Raw genomic sequence first — 12,590 nt, forward strand, 5'->3', positions numbered from 1 at the left:
AGTTGTAGAGATCGGCCATTAGGGTTGTAGGTTCGGAGATAGGAGACTAGTATGTTAGTGTTTTGTTTGAGGCTGCTAATGGTTCCAGTTGTGTTCTTAATACTTCATTAGGGTCGTAAGTTAGGCTGTAGTATGTTTAGTGGCCCTTTGTGTACATATTATTCCCTTACATGTTCCTTTGTTACTGCTTAGTGTTATTACTTTGCTCTCTATTTTTTAGTTATTGCATTGCTGGTGTTATCTTTCTAGATTCCTTTGCTGTTACTGATACACTGTCTCTTTCTTTTCTTGTGCCGAGGGTCTTCCGAAAATAACCTCTCTACTCCTCCGGAGTATGAGTAAGATTTGGGTACACACTATCCTCCTCAAACCCCACCTATAAGATCTCACTGGGTTATTGTTGTTGTTTTCTGAGCAACATTCAAGTTCCCAATACATATAGGTACCACATGTAGTTCCTTATTTCTTCCCGTTCCACCTTTTGAGTCAAACCACTCCTTTTTTTCCGTCATTGACCAAAGTTTCCTCATCTTTCTTCATCAGTGACCACATCCACTAAAGCATGGAATGTAATTACAGGACGCTCCGCTGATGAACTCCAACACACACAACATAGTAGTCTAAGCCGAGACGTACTAAAATCTGCTATTGCTTTTCCTTGTTAGAAGGTAAAATGTAACCATTGATCAATGATACACATATATCCAATTGCTCTTCACATTGGAAGGAAATGGGGAGAGCTCTAAATGTTAACATAGCAAGCACTAGCTAGTATGAAACCTAGTACAACCAAATATTGAAGCTCAGACTAAAAGAGCACAAACAACGTGATCTAAGCTTTCTGCTAATAACATTATCAATTCTCTATGCTGGTGATACTCTTGTTTTTTACAAACCAATCGGGGAAGGTAATTCCCCGTAAAATGAGGTATACAATAAAAGCAACGTATCCACCAGTAAATGCAAATACAACAGATGTAAACAACACCCCACTGACTGCAGAAGATAAGGAGTCCATCAAAAGATAGCCATTAATCATTATCACCAGCGCAGCCACAAGCCACGATATCACCTAAACAGAAACAAAAGAAATAAGATGTAAGCAGTATGAGAACCATCAAGCATGCAAGAATAAGATCAAAGTGAAACTACATCCCCCTAACAAAAATATCTGTTCTAAGAGACAATGAAAAGCCCTGATGGACTGACTATATGTCTCATGAAACATGTGAGTGTGTGATATGCCCCTGGGCATAGATTAATATTTTCTCTCTTATTCTGAAAGCTGATAAAATGAATAGGCAAGGGTTGCCAATCTACATAACTATGCCTATAGCAGTTTCTTTGAGTTTATCGGTTCAATAATCAAGTGATCAAGACAGGATAAAATGCAGGAGATTTCTTCTTCCCGGACAAGTAAGAATCTAAAATGATGTGAATCACAAATAACAGAAAGAAGAAGGCCACACAATCAACAAAATGTACCAGCAGATTCAGTCAAGGTCAAGAGTATTTTGGATTTCATATAAACTGTGGGAGAACTGCATCCTTTTAAAAGAGAAATGGAGAGTGGAAAAAAAAACGCCACCTCTAATATCAATACTTCTCCCTGCATCTAGATTACAATCCCCTTTAACACTGAAGCTTAATAAATAACACTCCTTATCTTTTAAGAATATCCCTCACAAACAATTAGAGTATAATATAAGTTATTGATCCCCAACTGTCGTAAAAATGATGACTTTTTATGAAATGATGTTTCTCATTTTTGTGGATAAACTCCAAATTCAAGACGAAAAGAATAAGAAATAGATCTAATGCTGACTTGTGAAAGCAGCTCATCGGGCAGAACTTTTGAAGATAAGAACATACCTTTAGAGTAGAGCCAATTTTGAAAACACCCATGATTTCTTCTTTGGATACAAGACAAAGAAGGGGGATCAGGGCGAAAGGGATTTGAACAGACTGAAGAACATTAAGCCACTCGTTGAGAACATCTAATGATTTCTCGGAGGTGTCAAAAGCAAGAGCAACGATCAGAGTTGGGATGATAGCACAACTTCTTGTTATTAACGCTCTCTGCCATTTTTTCAACCTCATGTGTAGAAAACCTCCCATAATAAATTGCCCAGCATATGTGCCAGTTATAGTGCTACTCTGTCCAGCAGCCAACAGTCCAATAGCCCAGATATAAAGGATGGGGAACACCCCTCCACCATACTTCTCCTGAAGATATTGACCTGCATTTTCTAGGCCAATGCTATTGGCTATTTCACTACCATAAAATGACTTCGCGAACACTGTTGTGACAAAAAGATTGATAATGAATGAAATTGTCAAGGCAGCTGTCGACTCTATGGAGTAGTATTTGAGTGCTTCTCGAACTCTTCCAACTCTATGGTGGTCAATCTCTCTGGACTGCACTAGAGCAGAATGCAGAAACACATTGTGCGGCATGATAACACACCCTACAATTCCTACTGCCTGCTTTATTGTTTTGGAGCTCAATTTTGGAACCACGATACCTGCAGTCAAAATTGATAAGGTTTAAGACCATGCATACAAATGGTTTATGATTTGGATACCACTTAAAATGGCAGTTTTTTGGTGATGAATTTTCTCACCAACAAGAAGTTCAACTCCATTAGGTTTTGTTTCTCCAAACATCCATGCAAATGAGAATGCCATAACTGCAATAAGGGCGGCAAAGAGTGCTTCCAGCTTTCGCACACCATAGTTCTCAAGAAATAAGAATATAAAGCTGCATGAGAAAAGGGTCGAATCATAAAGGCGGATCTTGAGCTCAATAGACAATTTTACAGTCAGTTGAATAGTTATTGTGCGTCTTCATTCAAAGAAAAAGGGAAAATAATTTATTTTAAAAAAAAATGGAGAATGACACATGGTTCCTAAGTCAGCATAACATAGAATGAACCCTGGATGAAGACCATTATTTTTAAAAAGTCAATCGTTCAACTCATCAGCTATATGAATCCTCTTTATCCATTTTATGGACCATTATAAAATATTATTAGTTGAGAACACTATACTCGGATACATAATGGTGTTGTAAGGGGTTGCATCTTCTTAGTTATCACTATTTAATTAGTTGACCTAGCAAAAGCATAACCATTTCTTCTCCTTCTTCAATAATTATGTTCAAGAATAAACAAGTAGCCTTGAGAAGTTACACAATGAAAATAAGCGACAAGCAGAGCCCTTTTGTTAACCAGAAGCTTAAATGAATTACTTATATTAACTATGTTATAACTAAGACATTATGAAGTTAAAGGTCAGAGCTTTCAAATGTCAAAAACAAAAACTAACAAAAAACAAAGCTCCAAGAAGCTGATATGAATTTCTTGTATTAAATATGCTATAACTAAAGGCAGTTATGAAGTTAAAGATCAAAGCTTACAAATGTCTAAAACAATGTAATTCATAATATAATATAGCTCCAATTTCTAAAAGGGAGACAAGAGAGGGAAAAAGAAGATACCAATCAAGAGCAGTAATGACAACACCAGACCAAAGAGGCAAGAATCCTCGACTCAAAATCTTAATAGCAATCGCACTGCCAATAACCTCTTGAATATCAGCCCCAATTAAAGCCAATTCAGCCATGATCCACAAAAGCAACCTAGCCCATGTAGGATATTCATCCCTACACAGCTCAGCCAAATGTCTAGAGGTGGCCACTCCCAAACGAGCCGATAAAAGCTGAATAAGTAGCCCAATAGCCGTAGCCCAAAATAGTAGCCATAACAGAGAGTACCCAGCGATTGCACCGGCCTGAAGATCTCCTTCAAGGTTTCCCGGATCCAAAAACGCTATGCTCATTAAAAAACCCGGCCCAGTGAAAAGCCATAGCTTTTTCCAAGAAAAAGGAGGAACTTGGGTGAAATCTTCACCGTCGTGTTCGTCGACTCCGATGATATGGACTTTGTCGGAGTAGTCGTAGGCTGTTTCTTCGAGTAATCGGTTGGCTAGCAATTGTTGCTGTTCGTCATCGTGTGGAGGCATTTAGAAGAGAAATCGGTAAAGAGGATATTAGCGGTTAAAAGTTACAGGTGAGTTCGGTTTGTGGGAAGTTATGTTGTTTTATAGTGGAGGGTTTTGGTTTTGGATCTTTTTCTGGTTTTTCTTTTCAGACGATAAGACGAATGATTCTTTGAAAACTACCATTACGCTACTGCTTTCTATTTGCACGCCTATTTTCCTTTCTCCTTTTATTTTTTTCCCTTTTTTCCACTTTGAAATGAGTATGAATTTTGCTAAAAAATAAAAACACAATGTAAAGCCAAAAGTATAGCAACTATAATTGGAATTATGTTTATTTATCGATGTTAAATTTATAATCTTGGATTTATCAAAGTCTTCTTAGTTTAGTAAGTGGTAAAGGACATAACCTCTAGATCTGAGAAATCATTTTTCCTGGTAATTTGAATGAAATAAGTCCTAATAAAATAGATCTAATAGGATTTTTTCTTAATTTGACATAGAAGCAAAAATGATCCATTGACTTTTTCTTATTTAGTGATGAGGGGAAGAACAGGGAGAGCGTGAGACTAAGACTAACTTTTTTTCCCTGTCTCTTGGACGATAATTATTTTGAAGGTTTTATATTTATCTTACTGTAATTTAGAATATTTGAATTTTTTCTTTTGAAAAATAAATAACGGATATCCAAAATTAACACTAAGAAAATTAAGTACAGTTACACCTCTCTATAACAACATCCCTATATAACAACACTTCACTATAAAGCCAAGCTTTTTCGGAACCAATTTTTATGTTATGTTATAATATATGTTCTATATAACAGTACTTCGCTATAACATCCAAAAATATTCGTTACATACGAGGATGTTATAGAGAGGTTCGACTGTACTTTGATCCTTCCTGTTACTTTTTTGGTGCAAATGCAGTAACGTTTTTCTCTGTGTTTTATATTTTTTATGAATCTATCGCTCGTTGATTGAGGACAACCCTTCGACTACATTGATTTTTTTTATTTTTTATGAAAGGGAAACTTTCAAAAATAAGTAGTAACACAATAACACTGTCCAAATTACGGTTGTCTTCCCCAGCTTTCTACTTTGGTAACAAGACAACATAAGTGGCTTTCATTTTACTAATAAAGAATACCGTTCATCTCTTTCGGAGCGAGCCATTGAAGTCCACGAAAACAGGAAGTGTGATGCAACATTGAAAAGAACATTTGATGAGACTAATGATACAAGCCACTCTCATCAAGATTTCCAAGATGAATCCAGTTATATAAGGATGGTTATTGTAGTTGATATCAAAGTAGCTAATTTAAAAACATGGCCTATTGTTAATGAAGGGGTCTAATGATTAATGATGTGGGTGAAATCATATAAAACCAAAGGTTTAGGTAAATATTTTGTTCCTATTAATCTAAGTCTTGTGAGAAATATTAATCGTTTAGTAAGAGCGAGTGAACGTAAACTAGCCAAACAACATATATTCCTCCCACTCCTTGAAAGGAACATTGGCTTTTTGTCAAGATCATCCTCCAATAATATGTCCCTGTCTCATTCCAAAAATCCAATGTTGATTTGATGTGCCAGAAGCAGAAATTAACGTGGCATTAATAAAGAGGGTAGAAAAGGGTGGCATAGGGATAAGAAAGGAAACCAGCGCGAAGCCGAGTCTAGCGTCGCCGTCGCCAAGTGCGTGCGTGTGCCGCAACGAGCAATCGTGTGTCATTGTAGTGGTACCTCAAGCATCTCCACTTCCGTTACGCGACAAAATGCCCACACTCACCATTCTGATTTTTCCTTTGTCTTTTAACCACCTAACACTCTCCCTGGTTAAGAATTGGGTTTCACGTTGTTAATTGGTTTTTATTAGAGATTCTCTGAGCACGAATCATAGAGATTGTGAACAAGCTAAGAAACAATTCCTTTTGTAATAATACTGCCAGTGCTCAGTGCAAGGCATGAAAAGCACTGCAGCATTAACTCTTAGATTTTCTGAATCCGTTAGTTTAATAGTATATGTGTATGTCTTGATCCTAGCTAATGCTGGTCCCTGATTCTTTTCACAAGTAATTGTCATGTCATGTCAACACCTTCTACTTTTTCAAATGTGAGAATTATTAATATATTGTCCTCACACGAGATTTACTAACTAATTATGTAGACAATAACACTTGCAATATCCAACAAAGTAGTAGGACTTCTACAATTAGTGATATTGGCTCTCGTTATAATGTTTGGAATTAATCCAGCTTCACACAGGTCATTTTGGTCTTATTATTACTAGACACTCATTCATGAATAATTGCGTCGTCTTTGTAATGGTTTGTATGCAAGGGCTTGTATTGTATAAGTTAACAAGATGTATTTTTTCACCAAGTGATACTATATCTTTTCACAAAAACCCATTTCAATCGTCATCGTGATAATTATTTGGATTTATTCAACGATTAATCTTCGAGACCGCAAATCGCATTAGTCGTAAAAATTAATTGTCTGCTACAAACAGTGTCTCTAACGTTAAAAAAGAATCTTAGTTCCACTAGTTTTATATATGAATTAAACAAAACTAGAAAGTTGTTATATTCTTTTCTCACTACGCCTCACGTACGAGTCATGCCTGCTTCCTTTAAAAATGTTCTAATTTGCTGGCAGCTGCGTGGTTCTTTTTTGTTCATCGTCTTTTCAGTTTCCTTTCCAAGTTAAGCCGTTGAAAAATAAGAATATTTCAGTTTGAAATTTTGTAGTAGAAACTTAATACTACTCAATTGAAGTGTAAGTATCCACCATTACTCTGCTTTTTTCCAATTTTTCATCTTTTTCTTTTGTGAGTGCGCTCTAAAGCATTATATTCCTATTTCTTGTCTAATCAGTATAGGCAAATGCTTAGCCAGTAGCTTTCTTCTCATGTGATGTTCATCTTCTCCTGTAAATTTAATAGAAAAACTAAAAACTAGGTACTTAACAGTTTGCCTCATCATCGTACGTCTCTCTAAAGTTTATATTATCTTGTTTACAAACTTGTTTTATTAGGTAAAATATACTGCAATTAATTGCTAGCTGAAATACCGAGTCAAGAGATTGGGTTGCAAGTAATTCTTGTGAGCGTTACTGTGTTAAAATAAAAATATGAAACAAAACTGTTAGAAGAATAAAGAAATCTAGAAAACAATAAAGAATCAGAAATATTCCGAGTCCACAATTTTCTTGTGCGTCCTTAAGGAATTTTAACCCCCTCACACGTTGCCAAGGTAATGGATTAAATCCTCTCAGGATAAAACGGAATAAACCTTCCTGCAACAGTGGCAATACAAACTGTAGGATACCAACGAACTCAAAGAACGGAGCAAAATCACACTTACGAATTTGAGAGAAAGAGACTGCGAATTAGGATGCAGTGTATTCAGAAAGAAAGAAGTTCTGGAGTGTTTTTCGTATGTAGAAAATGGAGCCTTGCCTCAGAATTTATAGGCAATTATCAGAAGAGGTGTCTGGAAAAGATGCCTTTTCAGAAGAATACGCTGACCGCGGCAGAACCGCGATCAGATAGGCTCTCTGAATCTGCCTGCCCCTCTGAATCTTCAGCAAGATTCTAGCGTATTTTCAGCAGTGACTTGGCATTTAATTAATTATTAAATAATTAAATAAATTTTGTCCAAAATATAATCTTATCGATCATTTGACAAATCCAAATCCAAATCCAAATCCAAAGCCGAGCCGAGCGAGCGACGACGACGACGGCGCGAGGGTTCATTCTCTTCAACTCCTTTTAAGAGCTTTAAGAAGTGATTCTATATATAAGCACACAAATGTGGTTGTCCCTCACAAATGAGGGACAAAGTGCAAGACAAAAGTTCACTTCTTCAAATTTTTCATTTTCCCTCCATATTATTTCCCTCCATTTCCAATTCACACTTCTTCTACTTTAAAGCCCAATGACTTAAAGTCCAACAATCCCCCATATGAATGGGAATGGCTGTATCAAGAAAGATCATAGATGAAAGCTATGTGATTTTGCAAGTAAGGATTAATTGCATCTGGATAAGTAGGTTTCCTTTTGAACTTTCCGTAGTGAACATATGTCGGATATACTCGGTCAATCGGTAGATTTGATATCTTTGAACCGTCGAACTTTAGTGTATACCTAAACAACCATATGTCACACAACCAACCCTTAACCGTCTTTTGGTTCTCATTGTTGTGTTCGTTTTAGCCATGAACACCGCCTGATCTCATAAGTGCGTAGAGAATTGGCTTTACAGAATTCTCCCTGAAGCGGCTTATACTTCACACTTACGTAGGTGATTCCTAAATGTGTAATCCTTTAGATTGAAACTATTTGATAGATACCTCATCAAACTTTGGTAATCATTAAAGAACGTGTAAAGTTCTATCCTTGTTACTGAACATTGTCTTCATCACGAGAATGAACCAAAGATTTTATTTTGACAATATAAACCGGTCAATCACAACTTTGTTTGAGCTCCTTGAACCTAGATCTCGGAACATCCAAAATTCTAGGTAGAGTTACCGCCATGTTGATTTGTCCTCGGCCATTGTCCCATTCCCTTAGATGATTTCTCAACTCTCTCTCTAGTTAAGCCTTTTGTAAGCGGATCCGCCACATTATCCTTTGATCTTACATAATCAATAGTGATAATTCCACTAGAAAGTAGTTGTCTACCGGTGTTATGTCTTCGTCATATATGACGAGACTTTCCGTTGTACATAACGCTCCCTGCTCGTCCTATGGCAGCCTCACTATCACAATGTATGCAAATAGGAGCCAAAGGCTTTGGCCAGAACGAAATGTCTTCTAAGAAATTTCGAAGCCATTCAGCTTCTTCACCGGCTTTATCCAAAGCTATAAACTCTGATTCCATTATAGAACGAGCGATACACGTCTGTTTGGAAGATTTCCAAGATAGTGCTCCTCCACCAACAGTAAAAACATATCCACTTGTGGACTTTGTTTCTGTTGAGCCGGTTATCCAATTTGCATCACTATATCCTTCGATAACCGCAGGATATTTATTGTAGTGCAAAGCGTAGTCTTGGGTATACTCCAAGTATCCCAGAACTCGTTTCATTGCCACCCAGTGATGTTTGTTGGGATTACTTGTGAATCGACTAAGTTTACTTATTGCACAATCTATATCAGGTCGTGTACAGTTCATGATGTACATTAAGCTTCCCAACACACGAGCATACTCCAATTGAGACGTACTTTCACCTTTATTCTTTATAAAATGATGGTTTAAGTCAATTGGAGTTCTTGCACTTCTAAATTCCAAGTGTTTGAATTTTTCCAGTACCATTTTCACGTAATGTGACTAAGACAAAGCTAGACCTTGAGGAGTCCTCTGGATTTTAATTCCTAGAATTACATCGGCAACTCCTAAGTTTTTCATATCAAACTTACTAGCAAGCATACGTTTAGTAGCTTGAATGTCGGCAATGTCTTTGCTCATTATTAGCATATCATCAACATATATGCAAACAATGACTATATGATTTGGAACGTTCTTAATGTAAACACATTTATCACATTCATTAATCTTAAAACCATTTGACAACATTGTTTGGTAAAATTTCGCATGCCATTGCTTGGGTGCTTGTTTTAGTCCATAAAGGGACTTGACAAGTCTACACACCTTCTTTTCTTTTCCCGGAACCACAAACCCTTCAGGTTGGTTCATGTAAATTTCTTCCTCAAGATCACCATTTAAGAATGTTGTTTTTACATCCATTTGATGGATTTGAAGACCATACAAGGCGGCTAACGCTATTAGCATCCGAATGGATGTAATTCTTGTTACTGGCGAGTATGTGTCAAAATAGTCAAGACCTTCTCGTTGTCTAAATCCTTTGACAACAAGTCTTGCCTTGTATTTGTCAATAGTACCATCGTCCTTCATTTTCTTCTTGAAAATCCATTTAGAACCCAACGTTTTGTTACCTGGAGGAAGATCAACCAATTCCCAGGTATGGTTGCTCAATATGGATTCTATTTCACTATTGACAGCTTCTTTCCAATATTGTGCTTCTGAGGAAGACATTGCTTCCTTGAAGGTACGAGGCTCATTTTCTAACAGAAAAGTCAGAAAATCTGGACCGAATGAAGTAGATATCCTTTGACGTTTACTTCTTCTTGGATTTTCTTCATTAGGCATACCATCTGTTATTTCCTCCCGAGGTCGTTTTGACTTTTGGCAGGTCACTTCACTTTCCTTTTTATACGGATAAATAGTTTCAAAGAATTCAGCATTATCTGATTCTATTATCGTATTAATGTGAATCTCATGATTTTCTGATTTATGAACCAGAAAACTATATGCCTTGCTATTGGTTACATATCCAATAAACACACAATCAACCGTTTTTGGACCTATCTTAACCCTTTTAGGTTTAGGAACTTGTACCTTAGCTAAATACCCCCACACTTTGAAGTATTTCAAGCTAGGCTTCCTTCATTTCCACTATTCATAAGGAATGGACTGTGTTTTACTATGAGGTACACGGTTGATTATCCGGTTAGCTGTAAGTATAGCTTCCCCCCACAAGTTCTGTGGTAAGCCAGAACTTATTAGCAATGCATTCATCATCTCCTTCAATGTTCGATTCTTCCTCTCCGCAATTCCATTAGATTGTGGAGAGTAAGGGGCAGTTGTTTGGTGAATAATGCCATTTTCCAAACAAATTTCTTCAAAAGGAGATTCATATTCGCCACCCCTATCACTTCTTATCATTTTGATCTTTTTGTTTAGTTGCGTTTCAACTTCACTCTTGTATTGCTTGAAAGCATCAATTGCCTCATCTTTACTATTAAGTAAATAAACATAGCAGTATCTCGTGCTATCGTCAATAAAAGTAATAAAATACTTTTTCCCACCGCGAGATGGTGTTGACTTCATGTCGCAAATATCTGTGTGAATTAAGTCTAAAGGACTTGAATTCCTTTCAACGGACTTATAAGGATGCTTAGCATACTTTGATTCCACACATATTTGACATTTGGAATTAATGCAATCAAATTTTGGCAATACTTCTAGATTTATCATCTTCCGCAATGTTTTGAAGTTTACGTGACCTAAACGCGAATGCCATAAAGTGTTTGACTCAAGTAAGTAAGAAGAAACATTCACTTTATTGATAGGAACTGCTATTACATTTAGCTTAAAAAGGCCCTCATTTAGGTAACCTTTTCCTACATATACATCGTTCTTACTTAGTACAACACTATTAGAAACAAAAATACATTTGAATCCATTCTTGAAAGAAGTGAGGTAGACACAAGATTCTTGCGAATTTCTGGAACATGGAGGACTTGGTTTAGAGTCACTATTTTTTCCGACGTCATCTTCAACGCAATCTTGCCAACTCCTTTAATTTTAGCCGTAGATGAATTTCCCATGAAGATTGTCTCGTCGGGTCCTGCGGGGGCATAAGAAGCAAATAACTCCTTGTTAGCACAAACATGGCGGGTGGCTCCAGAATCTATCCACCATTCTTTTGGATTTCCTACCAAGTTGCATTCAGACAACATGGCACATAAGTCCTCCATTTCATCTTCAACCATGTTAGCTTGATTCTTTTTCTTCTTATCATTCTTTGGCGCACGACAATCCACGACCTTATGCCCAGATTTTCCATAGTTGTGGCAATTACCCTTGAGCTTTTTCTTGTTTGGGTAATTGTTTGGTCCAGAAGCCTTCTTCCTCTTCTTATTTTGTGGCGCCTCCTCAACAACGTTTGCCCCCATTATTGTCGAGTTTCCACGTGACTTCTTTTCAGCATTTTTGTTGTCTTCTTCTATCCTCAAACGAACAATCAAGTCTTCTAGTGTCATCTCCTTCCGCTTGTGTTTAAGATAGTTCTTAAAATCCTTCCACAACGGAGGTAACTTTTCAATGAAAGCAGCGACTTGAAAGGCCTCATTTATGACCATACCTTCAATAACAAATTCATAATTAATAATAAGATAAATCTTATTAATAAAATTATTGATTCGGGTCATACCTTCAGCAAGGAGGTCATGCACAATGACTTGTAATTCTTGGAGTTGAGTTATGACTGACCTAGTGTCAATCATCTTGAAATCCAAAAACCTTGCAGCCACGAACTTCTTATGTCCGGCATCCTCAGTATTGTACTTCTTCTCAAGCGCATTCCATAACGCTTTTGAAGTTTCCATGACACTATAGACATTGTACAAGCCATCTTCCAAAAAACTCAATATGTAGTTTTTGCACAAGAAATCAGAATGTTTACATGCTTCAGCTACAACAAGTCGTTCATCATCCAGAGTATTTTCAGCCATGACCGAAGGATCCTCCTTGATGAAACGTTGCAAACTCAACGTAGTAAGATAGAAGAGCATCTTCATTTGCCAGCGTTTGAAGTCAATAACGGAAAACTTTCCGAGTTTTTCTGCCGGTGCCATAACATGAGCAGGAGTAGAACGGCTTGACGAGGCAGCAACACTCGTAACAGTAGCACTCGTTCCCGCAACACTTCCATTAGTTTGGTTTTCATTCATCATATTTCTGTAAAGTTGGAAAACAATACAGAACTTGTTAAATCAGT

General features: G+C 37.0%; 1 protein-coding gene across 1 annotated transcript; it reads right to left on the reverse strand.

Annotated features, from left to right (window-relative positions):
• Nucleotides 1–633: 633 nt before the first annotated feature.
• LOC104243303 (metal transporter Nramp3.1-like) lies at nt 634–4,173 on the reverse strand. The gene is made up of 4 exons (XM_009798480.2): nt 3,500–4,173; nt 2,625–2,761; nt 1,873–2,525; nt 634–1,072 (listed from the first exon to the last, which is right to left on the reverse strand). The coding sequence occupies exons 1-4, from the start codon at nt 4,021–4,023 to the stop codon at nt 857–859; spliced, it is 1,530 nt and encodes a 509-aa protein (XP_009796782.1). The 5' UTR covers nt 4,024–4,173; the 3' UTR covers nt 634–856.
• Between the last annotated feature and the right edge of the window lie 8,417 nt (nt 4,174–12,590).

The sequence above is a fragment of the Nicotiana sylvestris genome, chromosome 2, assembly GCF_000393655.2.
Source record: "Nicotiana sylvestris chromosome 2, ASM39365v2, whole genome shotgun sequence".
NCBI classification, from domain to species: Eukaryota; Viridiplantae; Streptophyta; class Magnoliopsida; order Solanales; family Solanaceae; genus Nicotiana; species Nicotiana sylvestris.

Bases quoted from the DNA above. Each gene is read 5' to 3' on its own strand.
- LOC104243303 (XM_009798480.2), bottom strand. From the start codon at position 4,023: ATGCCTCCACACGATGACGAACAGCAACAATTGCTAGCCAACCGATTA. The intron at 2,762-3,499 runs GTATCTTCTTTT...TTTCTCATGCAG, and splicing joins GTCATTACTGCTCTTGATTG to CTTTATATTCTTATTTCTTG. The intron at 1,073-1,872 runs GTATGTTCTTAT...GTTTCTGTTTAG, and splicing joins AAATTGGCTCTACTCTAAAG to GTGATATCGTGGCTTGTGGC.